Below are 20,024 nucleotides of genomic sequence, written 5' to 3' on the forward strand. Positions count from 1 at the left end.
TTCTTTTTCAAAGGCATTTTGAGTAATAAAGCTTAAGATCTGATACTAAGCTATTGCACTCCACTCTCCATCATTTTATAACGAGTTTGGCTTACTGGGTTTGTGTGTGTGCTAAATACATTCCTGGGTATAGTGCTCCAAGGCAATATCAGCTTTCAGTGAACAATTTTCAGGCTTTGTCCTTTTTGCTGTTGTCAGGATGCTGTGGCACTTGAGGCCTTCCACAGTGGCAAAAGATGATCTTAACAGCTACTAATAGCCTGGGAACATAAAACTGTAGTATCTGCTAAATAGGCTACACTTCCAAGAGGAATACCGTGGAGATTTTCTAACCAATTCTGTCTGGGATATCTCTTCTAAAACTAAAGGTAGATCCAATGCATTTGTAAGCCTTTTAGCCTAAGTTACCAGAATAGTGCTTTATAATACATAGTGTGCAGTTCTTCCAATTACAGATTATTTGAATTGTAACTCTCTTTGTCACAAGCAAATCTGCCAGCAAAGCACCTGAAATTTTAATCTGGATTTGTCTAAGATCTACCTGTAGCCTAAAGTCAAAGTTCTTTTTCTTCTTTTTTGACTTAAGAAAGCCAGGAGGCTAAATGCCACCTGCTCTACACATGGAAAACAAAACTTCAAGCAAGACAAGACTGCAGCACAAGCTGTACAAGTTCAAGACATGAAGTTTGGCACATGGCATTTTTGCTGATGATTAATGCCAGGTTTGTTTAAAAACAGAAATAAATTGACACTTAATTAAAGAATTGCTGCTTATGAATTGAGACAGAAAATGACCAATAAAAACTTCACATCAGTTACATTAAGAGATTCAGCAAGCACATGTACTCAGCTGACAATGCACTTATGAAGTATAGATGCAGTAATATAAACAACACGTAAGTCCTTCTCTTGCTAACCAGAAGTTTGTAAACAGAACATGTCTTTCACTAGGTTAGCCAGTAGCAATTAAACACAGAATCTCCTAAGTTTCTCTTTCCCATTTTTCCTACAAAAAGAATGCATAAAATTCATAACAACGTCTGACTTTAATGCTAAATTTAGGAGTTGGGGTTGCGGAAGCAGTGCTCACTTGTCCGTGTTGCACATCCAGCCTGAGCTATTTCATCTTCTTCTGGTTCATTATAATAGTCTTCATCAAGTAATTTATAACAGGGAGAACAACAGCTGACAGTAGCTTCGCACCCTGGACAGAGTCACGTAATTTTTTCCTCTTTTAATGTACTGGCTGTTGGACATTTTGTCTGGCAAGAATGTTTCTGGTTTGTCCTGAGAACGAAGCAAGTTAGAGAGTAGCAATCCCATCAAGACTCGTTACAGTGAAACTCCTACGCGTGTGTAACTACCCTACGCTTCAGATAGAATCACGGTCCCATCAATCAATATTTCCTCCTTATACAGAGAACACAGAGATTTCATGCCCTGAAGAAAATCTCATCCCAGCAAGCTCTCCAATAGAAGTCACCACATGGTGCTTCTCTGATGTCTCCCGTCTGAACTCTAGAAAGACTCCTTGCATTTCTTCCAGCCACTGCAGGTGACAAATAATTCCCACATGAGGTCTCTGTGCCTTCTCTTTCTTCTGCTACTTTTTGTCTTTTCCTTGACTGATGCCCCTGGGCAGCTTCACCCCATACTTCACCCTTGTTCCCACAACTCACTCTCCACTCCATCACTCCTTCCAGGCACAATATCTGGAAGTATGGGAGGGCAAAGAACTAACCTGCCTAGCAGTTGGCAGCTATTCGACACGGGAAGCACTATGGAGGAGGCCAAAAGATGCTTATAAAGACAAGTGTCTTTGACACAGCAAGGAAAGAAGGGAGATGATCTGCATAACATGAGCCCAGTTCTGCACAACATTTTGTCCCTTTTCCCTAGGGAGTTTCCCATCTCTTTGTCCCCCAGAGCAGTACAAAGCTTAAAATTCTGTGGTCTGTAGCTCTGTTAGGAGTTGGCATTGCTGTGGCAGCAAGCGAAGAGCCACACCTGCAGACACAGCTCAGACCTGAAATGACAGGTGGGAAAGGATTTGGGGAGCTCTCCTGACTAGACTGTTGTGCACTCAGTGTTAATAAATAAGGAGAAAACCACCATCCTGGAGGATGGGACAGATAAATAACTTGCCACTGAGGGCGCAAAAAAAAAGTTTAGAATCTTTCAAAGACCAAAGAGGAAGTAAAATTCACAGCAAATAAGAACAGCTTTAAAAGATCTTTTAAGGCACACAAATTGCAATAATGCCTATGAATTTTATAGCTTGTTTTTGTTGCTTTTTTCCCCCCTTGAAGACCATTAACTTATTAGAAAATGTCTGTCCGGGCTTACGCAAAAAAAAAAAAAACCAGCCCTTTAACAATAATAACGGGTTTACATTTCACTAAACACATAGCAAACACAAAAAAATGGCCTGAAAATCTAACCAAATGCACAAAGATGGATCCAGTCAGCTGCTCAAACAAGCATGGGTTTGGTTCATTCCTACATCGATTCATTTCATTAGCCAAAGAACAGCAACTCTTGCAAGGTTATATACTATGTGGCAATGCCTTACCAGTGTAGATGCTGGCATTGGAAGCTGGGATGCCAAACTGAGACTCGATGAACTTGGGAATGAAGGTAATAAAAGCTGTGACAATGGCACTCTCAGCTGTGTATGACAAACTCACAAAAAGGAATGTCATGTTGCTTAAGATCCTGACAGCTGCTCTTGGAAGCTCTACAAAATGACAAAAATGACAAACGGATGTTATAAATAATGAGCGAGAAACAAAAGCAAACCGAAACAAAACAAATTGATTTTCTTTGAGATGGACTGGCAATAACGGCTTGCTAGCAGCTGGCTACATTTGCTAAGCAGAAGGGAGAGTGCATACTGGGGACTGCAGTCTTCAGTGTCTGCTTCTGCCCTATCTCACTGCATCATCCCAGGGCTGCAGTCCCACTCTTCTCAAACGTAACTGAGGTCTGTTTTAACAAAACCATCTGAAGAAAGAGAGTCTACATAGCAACACTATGAAGGAAAGAAAAACAGCAATAAAATGTAGCAATTTTGGAATTACTCTGATGTCTTCTTTTGAATTTTTCTATGAGATAACACATACTACACTGCTGAACTGACAGTACTGAACTTTGCACTCCATGGGAGGAAAACAGATCACATACTCCCACTATAACTCACTGCTTCAAGGACCACGCTTGGAAAGCTGGGATAATAATACTGTGATTTGAAAAGGGAGCCTAAAGATTTTTCATTAAACATTTCTCTACACGATTTAAAAGTATTTACCATAGATGCAGACAAAGAATTCTGAAAAAATTATGTCAATTATACCAATGAACTTCAACATACCTTACATACAACTCATTTAATACTCTCAGAAGGGATAAAACAATCAATTAAAAATCAGATAACGTCATTAACTTAAATTGAAAAAGTATTCATACATGTTGCAATTATCCTCAAATCAAATATCAAAACTCCATGAAATTCAGCACTGTACTTAAAAGAAAAACTTCAATACTTTTATTCAGTTCTGTAATGACGTCAAATTACCACCTCAGGATGATGATAACTCTATTCAAGACTTAATTTTTTCAGATTAGACAGCATAGTTTTAAATACTTTTTTTTTCCTTGGGGCTTCTACCAAGATCAGATTTTCTATTCAAATATTTTATCTAAACTACTGTGGTTTGGGTTTTTTCAGTTGCTTTTCACTTCACACAGAACTTGAATGCTGCTTGAATCAAAGCCTATTGAATTCAATTACAAGAGCACCCATTAGAAATAGAATATGTTGAGTAGGAGCTCCTAAATGAGATTTTTATTGATGTTAAAAGTTGTCAAGTCAAAAATCTGCCTCATTTTCTCCATTGACTCCAGTAGGTTATCTGTATAAAAGCAAACAAAATTTAGACTCTTGTCATGTCAAAACTTGTCAAATTGCAAATTAGCACCTAAGTTGTCTGACTTGATCTAGTCTTAGCTTATGCCAGTCATTAGAATTTATACTGAATTCATTATGAGTACAGAGTTTATAATTTTAATGTAATCAAATGCTCTCTTGCTGCCTCTATGAAGAAACAAATGTTAAATAAAAAAATTGGTTGAAATAAGTAATTAATAAATAACATCAAGAAGCACTCATATATTGAAATCTTAATGTTTTTTACCACCTAAAGATTTTTTTTAAAATACTGCACTGTTTGCAATAGAACAGAAAGAAACAAGACAACACGAGTATGAGACAATATATCAACATGAATATATGAAAACTGTAATGCAACTGTACACCTTCAAAAACTACATTACAGTAGCAAGTACAAAGATAAAATAGTATCGGTATTTATCGGCAAATATGCTGCATGTTTAAAATACAGCTCAAATAATTCTAAGTTTATCTCAATGTTAAAAAAATAATGGTTTGGCATACAAGGAAAGTTCCTATATAGTAAGAAAATTACAAAATATAAAAATACATATTCAGAAACAGGTTTTCCCTGATTTCCTCCTACGATTGTAGTCAAATCCTGTGTGACAGAATCTGTATTACACTTCTGAATTTAAAAACCTATAATAAGTAGGCACTATAAGTATCTCATATCTTTTAACCACACTAATTCTAGCAAAAAGCAAGAATGCTAAAAAACTTTAAGGATCCTTTGTGTTACATAATCAATCATGCATTTAAAACATTTCAATGTCATATTATTTTTGTGTGACTAACCACAGGACTAGGCTTTGATTTCAAGGCCATTATTAAACCTGTCAGGTTCTGATTTTTATAAGGTCTTCAAAAGACATCTCTTGTTTTGGCAAGCATGCATCAGAAACAAACCTATAAGAAATTGCAGTTTCCCTCATTTTGTCATTTGAACACAAAAACCTCTATCAATTACATTCCTAAAACTGAAATGATCTTTAAGTATGGCTGCAAACATGTTTACACTTCCGTGTAGTAGTACAAATCTTAAACATCCTCATCTTTCTTTTTTTGGTTTTTTGTTTGTTTGTTTGTTGGTTGGTTGGTTTGTTGGTTTGTTTGTTTTTAATAACCTAATAGGTAACTAAGAGTTGCCTTGCTGGATTGGTTTGCTACTCTACTGGCAATTTTCTTCCCTTCATGGTGTTTGACAGTATTTTTGCTCCAGTCAGTATTAATTTTCTTTCACTTGTGTGCTGGACCACTGCTTGATTCATGGTAAGGGAAAAGCATGGGAAAAATCTGCAAGCAATGCAAGTATCAATAAATACTGCTGTAAAAAATACTCTTAAAGCACTGTAAAGAGAATCGCAATAAAAACTCAATTCTTACTTCACCTCCTTTTTCATCACAATATATTTTCTTTTTTCCCTGTTTATGTGCGTCTCATCCAAGGCGATGAAAATAATATAACCAGGGGAATAAACCATTCCAGTCTACAGCACTGTGCTCTTGTAGTCCACCAGTGAAGCCCCTTGTAAGGGTGATGGAGATACTAGCTAAAGGATCTGCTTTCTGCCGGTGCTGTGAGCCTAGACAGCACTATCCTAGTCTGCAGCTGTCTCCACACCCAGGTCTCAGGGGCAGCTACCGCTCTCACACAGTACAAAGCAGAGCCAAGATCCAAGACACAATTTCTGGTTTGTTTATCAGAACGGAAATGAGCATTTTCAGTCACATACAGCTACTTCAAATATATCCTGCATGGACCTAATCACTAAATTCTAGAATAACATTTGCAATGTATTTCATTGCCTTATCTACTCACATACCATTTAAATAACCTCATTCAACCCTGTTCCTCAAGCATTTTCAGGACATGCCTTAAGTACCTGGGTGGCGGCCAGATTGCTGAACAGCCCCTAATACCCCATCAGGAGCAGGGAGGGTTCAGAACGACTTTGATCTGATTATTACTTTTGTTAATGTGGTTTAGAGCTGCTCCTCGAGGCTCCAGCTAGCACTGCTCATTGCTGCATGGGGTCATGCCAACCTTTTCTATTTTGAGCTCCTCAAGATGGCCTAAGAAAGGGCGAGGGGGGAGCGACTCACTCAAGGTCAGTGGCACAGCAGGATCTCCAGCCCATGGTCTGCTGAACTCTCTGACATTTACAGCGCTCACCAGATTCCCACCCACACAGCCCACTGTCTTCTCCTCTTCCTCTTCCAATCCCTGCCAACTAAACTTTGGGTATTGCAGAAACGCCAGTCCGCATCCTTGGGGAAGCACTGCAGCTGGCTTACCCTACAGCCACGAGCCCCTCGGGAGTTTCTTTTACCTTTGCTGATGCCCTAGCAAGTGTTATTATCCTGTCTCCGTCCCCAGCAGGGGCTGACTGGGAAGGGCATACGACAGCTGGTAGACATGAAAAGGCAGACAGGAATATTCCACATTTAGCAAAGGGCTGTACATAGGGACTGAACTCAAAACTTTTTTTTTTAAAAAAAGACCACAAAATACTTGTAATTAATTAACATCATTCAGATCTGTACATTTTAGGTAATATATGCATTTTCTTTCTTTACACTGCTCCTTTATTCAATTGCATTTAAGTTTCATTGTAGTGGTAAATAAAAGGGATTGCAGATACAATTTCCATTGAACAAAACCCTAAGGGTATCCATGTAATAAATGAAAACAGTGGTTTTGTCTGCTCAGGTTAATGACTTACCTGTGTGTATGGGATTGAACCATGGCTTCTTCATTATAAATCTCCCCTAGCTCATGTTATCTACACTACCTCTTTTTCTCCCAATAAACTACATCCAATTTTCTTCCTCTTGTGACCTATTTAATGGGGTTTTTTAATACTTTTGATACCTGCCTCAGAAGCATTCTCCCTCTTACATTTTTTGCTTGCAAAGTAAGTAAGAAAAGACTGAATTCCAAGCCCTTGCATCTCAAAACATGAGAAAAAGCAAAGATGTATCTGCATTTTTATCTGATCTCAGCTTTACCGTGGGCCAGAATAAGAAGTTGGAGGCCACTTGCAGATGGAGGCAGTTTTGGTTTATTTCTTCAGCCAATACTGGCAGCCGTTGCAGGAAAACGGACCCCCACCCTGTCATGCCTTTTTGATTCCTTTTCATTTACCTAGAGAAGTAACTTCCATGAAATTAGGACAAGTTACAGCAGGACAAGAATAATTTTGCTAGGCTTCCCAGGTAAGATGACATTGTATCAAAAGATCAAAACAGTTTCTTTCCTGAGACTTTCCTTGCAAAGCTGCAGGGATTTTACAGACTTAATGGCAGGGACCTCTATCATGGCAGACTACAACATCACTGATATTTATTAGTACAGAACAGAAGACATGACCTACTAAATCATCAGTCTCCCGCCTACTGCCTAAGTGGAGTTTCTGGCCATCATGCCATAAAATGATGAAGCCCTGAAATTCAGTGGGAAGTATAAAATGTACATTGCCTCTCAGAACAAGCAACACTAAATGACTTAGACACAGGCAATTCTTTTTTCTTTCCCATTATAAGCAAAATTATCTCAACTGAGAAGCTTGAGGCATGATCTCATTCCATAAAGCCCACTTAACTTGAAAAATAATTAAATGATAGTGCATTCCAGCTGCAGGCCCTCTTTGCTAGGGTAAATGACACCTAATGGGGAAGCTATTATCAGCTTATAGCAAAATACTTTGCTCTGTGTTATCTTGACTCACTTGGTATCTTTCTGATATGTGGAATATAATGCTGCTTTTCCCTGTTCCACATGGTAAAATTTCTACTCTGAAGAAAATGGAAAATGAAAAGCTTTGTATATGAAAAGCTCTACTTCGGTAGCTCTGATAATATATTAATATAGGATTTTGTAGAATGTTTGGTACCCATTTAGGCAGATACATATCAAAGAAACACATGCTAAAATGAGATATACAGAAGTTTTCATTTCTGTGGGAAAAAAAGTACTAAGAAACACTCTCCTAACAGAATACTTGTTTTCTGTGTATCTGCTGTGCCTATAGTGACACAACATGACCTGGAAGGTGAAATTATGTACAGAAACAGAGAACCAGCATTAGCAAACTCATCCAGACAGAGAGTCTGTCTGAATACCTGTAGCTTTTCCAGGCACACCTACAGAATGAAGCAGTCCCTCTGCTGTGACATTGCCTTCAGTGGTAAGAAAGGAGCCCCGCAAAGGCTGAACTCCCCTTTCCCACTTCGTAAGTTAGTGAAAAAAATTTGACAGAAGTTGTCCCAAACCACTTCTGCTAATCAGAGGCCAGTAGGTTTGAAAGCCAAAAAAACCCACAGCTAGCTGTATAGATTTAGGAGAAAACATTATGTATGAGGACTCACAAATACAGGGAATAGAGTTGCCAAAGAAGGAAGCAGACAACATGCTTTTCTTGCTTCTTCACCACTTTTTTAGCTACTTTGCAAATAAAGAGAGAGCACAGTTCTGAAAGATCTGATACTGCAGGTCTACCTTGCTTGCTCTGTGTCTTGATTAAGATGCTGTTTTGTAAGCTAATAAAACCACCACAAGCAAATTCCAGTCTCCTGGTTTTTCTTACTTCCATAGAAATTAACAGTAACTTTAGGTATGCTGAGACTAGAGGTGTAAGTAAAAAGTAGAGCAAATCAATATGTATATGGGCAAACATGACTTAAAATTACATCGGTTTTAGTTTAAAACCAGTGCACTGGTTTTGATTAAGCCTTGTCTACTGAATATAAAGAGCGATCATAAATGTGTCACTAAAAAATCTGCCAGTCATTATATTCTGGACTGACAGCCAATAAAAAAGTAATTCTAATGTTCATGTCAACAAATATATCACATCTGATGTTACCAATGACATTTCATGGTTTCTTCTAGGCTCATTGCATTCATCAGGATACCACAAAACGGCACAGCCAGCATTCGTATCATGGAATCCATGAACGACACAACAGCATTAAGGCACATTCATTCTCATCCATTGCCATTCAATATTACAATACTGTTAAGCCTATGTTGTCAATTTCAATGTATATGCTTCTTTAACAACACCGCCCTCCTTCCCATGGAATTTTACCAATGATTACTACTTACTGTTAGATTTCACATTAATAGTTTACTTCTTGAATAAAATAAAAATCTCTATTACATGTCAATCTTTTGACCTCTTGTTTCAAAATTAGCATAGGTTTTATTCATCCTAACCTTCTGAAAGTAAATAGCTTGCAGCATAAACAGCCAGGAAGGTGTATGAAACAAATAACCTTTCTCAATTACCTTACCCAAATATATTAATGTAATTGAACTCACATCCTAGTATTCTTTTTACTTGTTTAATTTACATTTTAGAAAAGCACTTTATTCTACGAAGGACAGCTTAAAGCAAGTGTGACAGTTACAAACTGTAAGGTGCACAAATATGTCTGGTAATAGAGGTCCTATAACTACAGGAAATAGGCTACCTGTTTTTTACAGGTGCACATTAAACACCTCAATAATTTAAGTAAATGGATGTCTTACACTCATCACTGAATTTTGTAATTTAGAAGACAACCATCTACTAAAATCTCCATAGCAAAACATAATATAAAATACAGGATGTCAAAACTCTGCCTTTAATTACACTCATACAATCCTAGATCGCCCTGTATACAAAATTTAAAGCATTTAAAAATTAAAAACAAACTTCACCTTTAACATTCTTTCCAAATCCCATAGAGGCAGGAACTGCACTGTCTGCTTGTATTTTGCTATTTGTTTTCTCTTTCATCACTTCATCATCACTTGAAACATCATCAGAGTTCATCTTCTTTTTCTTTTTTTTATGTCGAGGAGGAAGCTTTTTCGGAAAGGTAAACATGGGAAATATCACAAGGAGCATTGCAATGGCACAAAGGAGAAATCCACTCCACCTAATACCAGAAGACAAGAACAGAAATGGAAGCAAATGCATTACATGAAATAAAAAACCCAAAGTGATTATTAAAGGCTGTACCGGCTGGAAAGAGATATTTGCAAAATACGGAACACTGACATTAAGAGTAAAGGACTGGAGTGGGGGAAAGCCTTTGCTGCACTAAAATCCTTAATTAGAAAATGTTTCTGTTGGCATGCCTACTGATAAAGGTATTTATCCAGAACCCACCACATATTATGAAATAGCATCAGCTCTGAGTTCCTGCAAATTTTCACTTTTGGTAATTATTCAGTACTGAGTGCTGAGAAGTACTTTTACTTTGTCTTTCTCAGATAATACAGTATTCCTCTGGAAAACATGAAAAAAGTTATCCATGGCATAAGAAAATAAAATGTCCAGATGTATACATCAGTGCTAAGTCTGTTCTGCTTTCCAGCACCTACCTCTCACTGTCCTGACTGTCCAATTCTCTCCATTCCCAATGAAGAGCTGCCAAACAGCTGGTAAACAACTGATGTGTTGCAGTTCACACCAGGGTTTATGCCTAAAATTCTGCAGCTCCGTTCCGTGACCACAACCTGAAATAGCCCTTCACAAAGAATTCCCTCTTCTCTCCCTCTGTCTTATAAGAATGGGATACAAACAACCCTGCAATGACCCCTGGCCCACACAGAATGACTTGGGATATATGCGGAGAAGGAGCGATGTATGGGGTGCCAGAAAAGTGCCCATCAGGCTGCGGGCGTACAGTTATCCTCCCTGAGGCCAAGAAGCTTAATGAACTTTACCACAGCGACACAAATGGGCAAAGGGGCCTTACTAAAAAGTACTCTAGAGTTAACCTCTGCAGTCAGAAGGCTGATAATAGAGTATCTAGATAAAGTTCTCCTTTTAAGTTCATCTTGCAACGAAAGACTATGGGGAAATATGGATAAACTCACATAGATGCTTCCACAAAGGACAACCTCAGAATTCACCTGCAGAGTTCTTCCCAGGTACCGAAAATGGGATTCTCACTATATGCTAATCTACTTGTACTGGGTTTACGTGGCAAGGTTTTGGTAGCGGGGTGGGGGCTGCATGGGTGCTTCTGTGAGAAGACACCATGAGCTGCCCCCATGTCAGACAGAGCCAGCTCCAGCAAGCTCCAAAACAGATCCACCACCGCCCAATGCTGAGCCCATCAGCAATGCTGGTGACACCTCTGTGGTAACTTATTTAAGAAAGGGTAAAAAACGCTGCACAGCAGCTGTGTGAAGCGAGTGAGAAAACATGAGAAAAACAGCCCTGCAGACACCAAAGTGACAGAAGAGGGAAAGGGAGGAGCTGCTCCAGGAACCAGGGCAGAAAGTCTCCTGCAGGGCCAGGGTAAGGCCGTGGTAATGCAGGTTGCTGCCCTGCAGCCCATGGAGGACCACAGTGGAGCAGATCTCCACCTGCAGCCCAGGGAGAACCCATGCTGCAGCAGGGTCCTTGCAGGAACTGCAGCCTGTGGAGAAGAGCCCACACAGCAGCAGGTCTTCTGCAGGACCTGTGACCCATGGGGGACCCACGCAGACTGTTCCTGAAGGACTGCACCCTGTGGAAAGGACCCATGCTGGAGCAGTTAATGAAAGACTGTCTCACATGGGACGGACCCCATGCTGAAGCAGAGGAAAAGTGTGAGGAGGAAGAAAAAGCAGAGTGTTATGGACTGTCTGCAACCCCCGTTCCCCGTCATCCTACACCACTCAGAAGGAGAAGGTAGAAGAGTTGGGAGTGAAATTGAGCCTTGGAAGAAGGGAGGGCTGGGCAGAAAGTGTTTGTAGTTTTGGTTTTAATACTTACTGCCCTACTCTGTTGTTATTTGGCAATAAATTAAATTCATTGCCCTAAGTCAAGTCTGTTTTACCCATGATGGTAATTAGTGAGTGTTCTCCCTGTCCTCATCTTGACCAACAAGCTTTTCATCATATTTTCTCCCCATCCTGCTGAGGAGGGGGAGTGAGAGAGCAGCTTGGTGGGCACCCAGCAGCCACCCAAGGTCAACCACCAATCTACACCAGTGTTTGGAAGTTTCAGTGAAGTCAATCACACTACTGCAAAATCAAACCATGGCAACAAAAGACTGAAGCTCTTTGTTTTCAAATTATGATTTACAGAACTGTGGTGGGTTGGCCCTGGCTGGATGCCAGGTGCCCCCCAAAGCCGCTCTGTCGCTCCCCTCCTCAGCTGGACAGGGGACAGAAAATACAACGAAAGGCTCCTGGGTCAAGAGAAGGACAGGGAGATCCCTCAGCTATTACTGTCATGGGCAAAACAGACTGAACTTGGGGAAATTAGTTTAATTTGTTAGCAATCAAATCAGAAAATGAAAAATAAAACCAAATGTTAAACACACCTTCCCCCCACCCCTCCCTTCTTCCCAGGCGCAACTTCCCTCCCGATTTCTCCCCCTCCTCCCCACCAGCAGCGCGGGGGGACGGGGAATGGGGGTTACAGTCAGTCCCTCACATGCTGTCTCTGCTGCTCCTTCTTCTTCAGGGGGAGGCTCCTCACACTCCCCCCTGCTCCAGTGTGGGGTCCCTCCCACGGGAGACAGTCCTCCACAAACTTATGCAACATGAGTCCTTCCCATGGGCTGCAGTTCTTCACACACTGCTCCAGCGCGGGTCCCTTCCACAGGGTTGTAGTCCTTCAGGCACAGACTGCTCCAGCATGGGTCCTGTTACAAGCCCGGCCAGCAGACCTGCTCCAGCCTGGGCTCCTCTCTCCACGGGGCCACAGGCCCTGCCAGGACCCTGCTCCAGCGCGGGCTTCCCACAGGGTCACAGCCTCCACTGGGCATCCACCTGCTCTGGTGTGGGGTCCTCCACGGACTGCAAGTGGAGATCTGCCCCACCATGGACCTCCATGTGCTGCAGGACAGCCTGCCTCACCATGGGCTTCACCATGGGCTGCAGGGGAACCCCTGCTCTGGCCCTGGAGCCCCTCCTGCCTCCTTCTGCACTGACCTGGGTGCCTGCAGAGTCGCTTCTCTCACATGTTCTCCCTCTCCTCTCTGGCTGCAGTGGCTGTTGCACAGCAGCTTTCCCCACTTAAATGTGTTATCCCAGAGGCACTACCACCACTGCTGATGGGCCAGCGGTGGGTCTCTTTTGGAGCCGGCTGGCACTGGCTCCATCAGACATGGGGGAAGCTTCCAGCAGCTTCTGAGAGAAGCCACCCCTGTAGCCTCCCCACTACCAAAACCTTGCCATGCAAACCTGTGCTGATTTTGGCTGGAATAGGGTTAATTTTCTTCACAGTAGCTGTTACGGGGCTATGTGTTGGATTTGTGCTGGAAACTGTTGATCACGCGGGGATGTTTCAGCTGTCGCTGAGCAGCGGTTACACAGTCGAGGCCTTTTCTGCCCCTCACCCCCCACCACCAGCGAGCAGGCTGGGGGGGCACAAGAAGCTGGGAGGGGACACAGCCAGGACAGCTGTCCCCAACTGACCGAAGGTGTATCCCATACCATGTGGTGTCATGCTCAGCATATGGAGCTGGGGGAAGAAGGAGGAAAAGGGGGATGCTTCGTGTTATGGCATTTGTCTTCCCAAGTAGCCATAGCCTGTGATGGAGCCCAGCTTTCAAGGAGATGGTTGAATACTGGCCTGCCGGTTGGAGGTGGTGAATGAAATCCTTCTTTTGCTTTGCTTGCATATCTGGCTTTTGCTTGATTAAACTGTCTTTATCTCAACCCACAGGTTTTCTCACTTTTCCTCTTCTGATTCTGTCTCAGGGGTGAGCAAGCAGCTGCATAGTGCTTAGCCACCACCTGGGGTTAAACCATGACAAAATCCAATACAAGAACAATTTTTACATTTTTTGTACAACCTTTACACTTAAAAAAGGAAGCTATAACAGGAAGCTACATATTATATATTCGCTCAAACTTGAAACATTTAAAAGCATTGAGTAGACAGGATTACTTGCACCAGAAACAAAACCATTTGGCCTCATATTTGTAATTCAAAGACTTTGCAAACTGTGTTTTTAAATGAAGGCAAATCCATATGGATGTGTGATGGTTTGTGTGGTAAGTGGTTATTCAAGGGCAAACACCAAACAAACAGCCACATGTAACACCATTTTTGTTAGAAAGATTGTATGGGAAGCTTTTGTGAGGCAAATCTAAGTGGCTGAAAGTTTTGACTAGTTTTGATATTATGTAAACACAAAGTCCTCCATTCATTTTAGCTGATAACATAAATGGATTAGAAAGCATACTTTTAGGAGGATTAGTCAGCACTATCAGACAAGGAATAAATCAGTAAACTATAAAAATGTAGTAACATCCCTTTCAGGGTCTCAAAGTCAGAAGCTGCACAGGCACTGATCAAAGAAATGATCTGTGGCAATAATACACAGAAATCTGAAACCACCCACTCAGCAGAAAAACAGCAAAGGAGACAAGGCTTGTGATGTAGCACTAGATGAAATCCAAATCCAAAGGGACCATCATGGTAGCATACCGAGTGCTGGAGATGTCACAAATGCAGCACTGGATGCAATTATCTGCACTGTCTACACTTCACATCTTCCTGGAAAAATATCAAAGAATTGGAAAACAGACAAAAGAGAGTATCAAAAATAATAAGGACACCTACAATGGGAAAAGAGAGGTCAGAACAGGATCTGTATTAATTAAAAAGCCCTTGATTCTCTGTCTTTTAAAGTCAAAGAAAATATGCAGGAGAATACCTCAAAGGCATCTGCTGCACAAGCCCTAGAACCTCAAATAAAAGCAATTAAAGCTAAGGAAGGACCAGACAGTGCTGGAGGAATTCCTTTAAACTTCTTGTGTGGAATGCCGATGAAAGACTATACAGGAAGATCCAAGCATTAAACATATTCAGAACTAGGCAAACACTCAGTAAAATGTCAGCAAAAGAAAATTTGATTCAAAGCACCTGACAGACCGCCAAGGGCTACTCCACTACTAATGAGATTGCTATATAGCACGTTAACAGTTCTTAGAGACAACAACATGATGGATGATTTCTAACAGATATCCCTACAGTTACCACGTTTGAATAAAAAGCAGTTTTAAGCATTTGATGGGCTGGCACAGACAGCTGGCCTCTAATGTACCTACAAAAAACCCAGGTGTGCAAAACCCAGGAGCGCAAACCCAAGTTCTGTGAAACTCCAGGAAGAATCAGGTCAGAAATAACCCTCAGAAAAAAAACATTTACTTTGTTTATCAGGTTTTACAAGAGATAATCAAATTACCTGTCCGGCATATATGCAATATGATTCTTAGAAACTAACAGCTTAGGTAAAAAGTAATTTTTACTGCCATTTTTATTACCATGTATCACAGTTGTTGTACTCACTATTTTGTCTGTAATCATTCCCTCCTTTAATAATGGAATTTTTTTACAGGGTCACTGAGATAAATTGCATTAAAAACCTTACAGCTATAATAAAGGCAAGATGGGAATCAAAGACACTAATTCATTTCAAAGGAGACAAGGCTGAGAAATCTCAGATATGACTGCCCATTAACTGATCTCAGCTGTACCCTACTTTTAAAAAACATGTCAGCTGAAGTAAGTGCTAGACTACTCTTACATTTCAAATTGTTAAATTACATAAATAAAAATAAACTTGGCTACGCAGCACTTCCCTGCAAGGAGAAAATGTCATGGTCCCAGAAAATAGATTTCAGTGGAATGAAAGTCTATACTTCCAGAGTTCTCTGCAACTGAGCAGTCAGTGAGTAGCAAGGGACAAAGGATCAGTCCTCACACCATGGGAGTCTTCATTTTAATGGATTCACAAAGCTTCAGAAAGAGAAAAAAGAATGAGGTGCAGATACTGTGAACAGCACCAAACTTTTATGACAGGCCACCACAGATTGTGAAACATACTACCAGAGATCTGGCAGCAGGGGATACTTTAGAAATTTAAGACAGAAAAAATGGAGACAGCCAAAAATGACAGAGTAATATGCTGACTAGAATATGACTCGCCTGCTGAGATCCTATGACAGCTGATTTCCTGCCCTTGCTTTATAGTCATTTTTACATCACCTGTGCTGGCACCCCTGTGCAAAGTTGAAATCACCAAGATACTCATTTCAGGTGACATTTACCCTTGAAGATATATAAAATCTATTTAGCAATTTGACATAAAATCTTCTGAATGCACAAACTAGGCTTTTTTCCCTGTACTGCCTGCAAGGCCTGGCACAGTAGATGTTCTCAAAGCCTGCCCACAGAAATGGTCATAATAGGTGACTTCTCACCATTTTTGCCATGGAGCTCACTGGTTACACCGTCCCCACAAGATGCCGGGAATCTATCCCTGTCACTGGGCATTCATCCCTGCCACCCTCTCTTTTGAGGAAGGGTAGTTAAACTTGTAATTCATGAGCAAGGACAGGCATTTTTTTGCCCAGTCTTAACTTACACATTTGGCTATGACAACATTGCTCGTATATCCAAGCTAGCTTTAAACAACCAGTAGTGGCCATCTGCGGTGGCAGAGCCTGGCTTAAACGGCCTGAGAAGCAGCAAACTGGTATGTCCACACTGCTTTGGTTATTTTACCTCCACCAGAGCTGTTCAAGTTAAATCTCACACAGGTATGCCCACATGATAAGGCAGTCATCTCAGTGGTTGCATTATAAAGTCAAAAGCTTACTTCAGATTTGTATAACCCCATTGACTTCAATTAACAAATGTATTTATGGGCTGTTCTCTATTTCTGTTGAAAGGTACTGATCAGATGCTGATTACCGGTTCTGAAATGTCCTTAAAAACACATGAAACATAAGAGTTTTACAAAGAATGTATAATATTTTGCTTCGATTTCAGATTTTTTATTCAAGAATAGTCAAAGCGCTTTTTTTACATTGCAGCACATTCACAGGACAAATCTTTCCTGTGAGGTAAGTCAGTATATACATGAGAGCATAGAGTCATTAACCCCAAGGTCAAATGTTGATGGAGCACTCAGGTTTGCCTTTCTTTTGCTGAAAATTCAGCTAGACAGTCCTGTGCAGCAATGCTTTTGGACTAAGTAAGACAAATAAGGCGGGAATAAATCTTCAAAGGTTTAAGAACGCTCCGAATAAAGTATTTTTCACATCAAACTGTCACGAGAGATCACCACAGGATGAACAGAAACAGGTAGGTCTGACTGCAATGGTGCAGTGACAAACACTAACCCAGTGCATGAGAACTGACACTGCACGCTACTCCAACAGAGTAGAGGTCTCCTCCTGGGATAATTAATTTGATTTTTTTCTGGCAGATTCATGAATTATGTGAGAAAAACAGTTAAAGCCTCCTCAAGACCCGCTTCCTCAAAGAGAAATCTCCAAGGAGGCCACATCTCAAAGGCTGCCCGAAGACATCAGCTAGCAATTCTGGCTGTTACATCTCAGTGCTGCTGGAAGCCTACTATTTACTACAGAATAATGTGACTGTTTACAACATCTGCTGCCTAAACACAAGCCATCACCCTGAGAAACAAGACAGGAAAGGCCACGTTCTGACCCCATCCTATCTCCTTCTCCTGGACCAGGGTAAATGAAGTCTACTGTTTCTCATCTGGGCAGTAGAGCTCAGCATTTGATGCTGCCTGCTCTGAAAAACCAAAGAAGGGATTAATCCACCTTCCAGGAAGAAGGGCTTGGCCCTGGGCAGCAGTGATCCTTTATAGCCTCCTGCAATACCAATACCCTGTCCTGCCATCCCTGTGCTGAACACACCCACAGTGGACAGAGGAGACAGTCCTGCAGCAGCACGAAGTAGGGAGTTTTCCACACCATATGCCCGTGCGCTTCTGTTTCTTCTCTGACAGAGGCTACTGTGCAGTCATCAACAGAAACCTCCTCTTCCTTGGCCTCCTTCTACAGTCTTAAAGAAGCCCTCAAGGGTTGTGATTTCCCCACCTGTCTCAGCTCCCTACTGGCAATTTAGAGAGTAGTTTTGAAAAACGCTTGATCCTTACCAGTTTCCAATGAATCGGGGATCACTCTGGTCAATATAAACGGTTGTCCTAGGATCAACATAGAAACCAATAAGAAGTCCTCCTAGCAAGTATCCAGCTGCAGGACCGAGTGCTCCCATTACGTACATGATGGCTGAGGAAATAAAAGGTCAGGGTCATTCATCAATAAAACAAATGTTTCATTAGCTATTTACATGTAAAACAAAAGTAAAAGACCCTTCTTCAAGCAGGGAGTTTTGTAACCTAAAACCTTCAGAGCCCCTTTTTGCAACCTTCAAAGGCAGCAACTTCTGCATAAGTAACATATTGATAAGAAAATTACTGCCTTTCTCTACATTTTCTGTCAAATTATGGACCAAAGCGTACACTGCTTTGGTATTTTGGATGTAAAGCATACTTGACTTTGACAGTATTTTTCATATTTGGTAATGTTTCATTTCAATCAAAACAAAGTTTAATACATAAATAGAAAAAATACAGTTAATGGTAAGCAAACAGAAAAAACAAAGGATAAAAACTGTGTAAGAAACAAAAGAAAAAGAACAACATTCCAACATAGTTACCATCAGACTAAAACTGAGTTTGAAAAAACAATCAAAGTTAAGAAAATAATATTCCTATTTTAGAGATTGACAGAATTATGTTTTTTTCTGTGTAGACTGCGTGGACTTGCCCCTGTTGTACATACTGACACCACCAGACCACATATACCATATTTCCTGCAAGACTCCTGCCTTATTCAGAACATTTGATCTTTTAATATTAAAATTTAAATTCTATTTTGAAAGAGAGTCCAGAGGAGGGCCATGAAGAAAATCAGAGGGCTGGAGCACCTCTCCTGTGAAGCCAGGCTGAGAGAGTTGGAGTTTTCAGCCTGGAGAAATGAAGGCTCCAGGGGGACCTCATAGCAGCCTTCCAGTACCTAAAGGGGGCTTATAAGAAAGCTGGAGAGGGACATTTTACAAGTGTTGGGGCTAATGGCTTTAAATTGAAAGAGGGAAGATTTACATTAGATATTAAGAAGAAATTCATTACTGTGAGTGTGGTGAGCCACCAGAACATGTTACCCAGAGAAGCTGTGAATGCCCCATCCCTGGAGGTGTTCAAGGCCAGGCTGGATGGGGCTTTGAGCAACCTGGTCTGGTGGAAGGTGTCCCTGCCCATGGCAGGGGGGTTGGAACTAGACAACCCTTCCAACCAAGACCATTCCGTGATTCTATGATTCTATATCTCACAGTCAAAATAAGCAAAAAAAAAAAAAAATCACTAAATCTGCCCAATTCGACCAAAGTAACTTGTACATGTTCATCTTATGTTTTGAATTAAGAGAAAGAAGAAAAAGAACATTCTCATGAGTAAAAAGGGGCTGCTACCTGAGAACTATATTTCAAGGGAAAAAATCACAGAAGCTAGCAAAAAAGGTAAACTGCTTGTAGGAAAAATTGCTTCCAGACTACAAACTGATTAAACAGATTTATCACTCTTAAGTTACTTTTTCTTAAACACACTTTTAGTTTTTATGAAACTGCAGTTTCAAATACTTAGATTTCTCGAAGTCTTTTTGCACAACGGTTTCCAGAACTGTGTTCACTATTTAAATTTATTCCAGCCATGTTCCTTTCTGGACTGATTGTAAACAATTCTCTGTATGACTAAAATGCTCCATCAAACATTGTAACTCTGCTCCTTAGCAGTAAAAGTGGTTAGATAAATCCCACTGTAACTGTTATTTGCAAAATCCATGTTCCGAGGATGGGGGGGGGGGGGGGGGGGGTGTGGAACCACAACAACCAACCTCCATCCAGTATGATGAAGTTTGTTCTACAAGTATTTGCTTGGAAAATTGATTCAAACAACTACAGCAAACTCAGATCTCTACGAAGTTTACAGCAGAAACACAAAGGGAGTAAAAGAGTGACCTAATCCATTCATTTCAGTATTCAGAAAAAATACTTATGCTGCATGCATTCAGCTTCAGTTCCACCACTGAAACAGGGAAAATGCAGCAACTGCTTAGGCTTAGAAGCACTACCCAGACAGTGTATTTTGTACACCTGGTAAGTTCAAAGGGTTTTCTTTGTAAGCAGAAATATGTACAGTAAAGATAAAAATAGCAGTGTGTACTGTGTTCCATTAGAGGGGGAATTCTGTCGAC

General features: G+C 40.9%; 1 protein-coding gene across 1 annotated transcript in view; it reads right to left on the reverse strand.

The window, feature by feature from the left end:
- SLCO5A1 (solute carrier organic anion transporter family member 5A1) overlaps positions 1 to 20,024 on the reverse strand; it is a 75,348-nt gene that overhangs the window by 23,439 nt on the left and 31,885 nt on the right. Inside the window, exons 5-7 of the mRNA XM_040586675.1 lie at positions 17,870 to 18,002; positions 9,657 to 9,877; positions 2,573 to 2,737 (exon numbers count right to left, since the gene is read on the reverse strand). Of these exons, the coding sequence (XP_040442609.1) occupies positions 2,573 to 2,737; positions 9,657 to 9,877; positions 17,870 to 18,002 (519 nt within the window). The remainder of the gene's footprint in view (positions 1 to 2,572; positions 2,738 to 9,656; positions 9,878 to 17,869; positions 18,003 to 20,024) is intronic.

The sequence above is a fragment of the Falco naumanni genome, chromosome 3, assembly GCF_017639655.2.
Source record: "Falco naumanni isolate bFalNau1 chromosome 3, bFalNau1.pat, whole genome shotgun sequence".
In the NCBI taxonomy this organism is placed as follows: Eukaryota; Metazoa; Chordata; class Aves; order Falconiformes; family Falconidae; genus Falco; species Falco naumanni.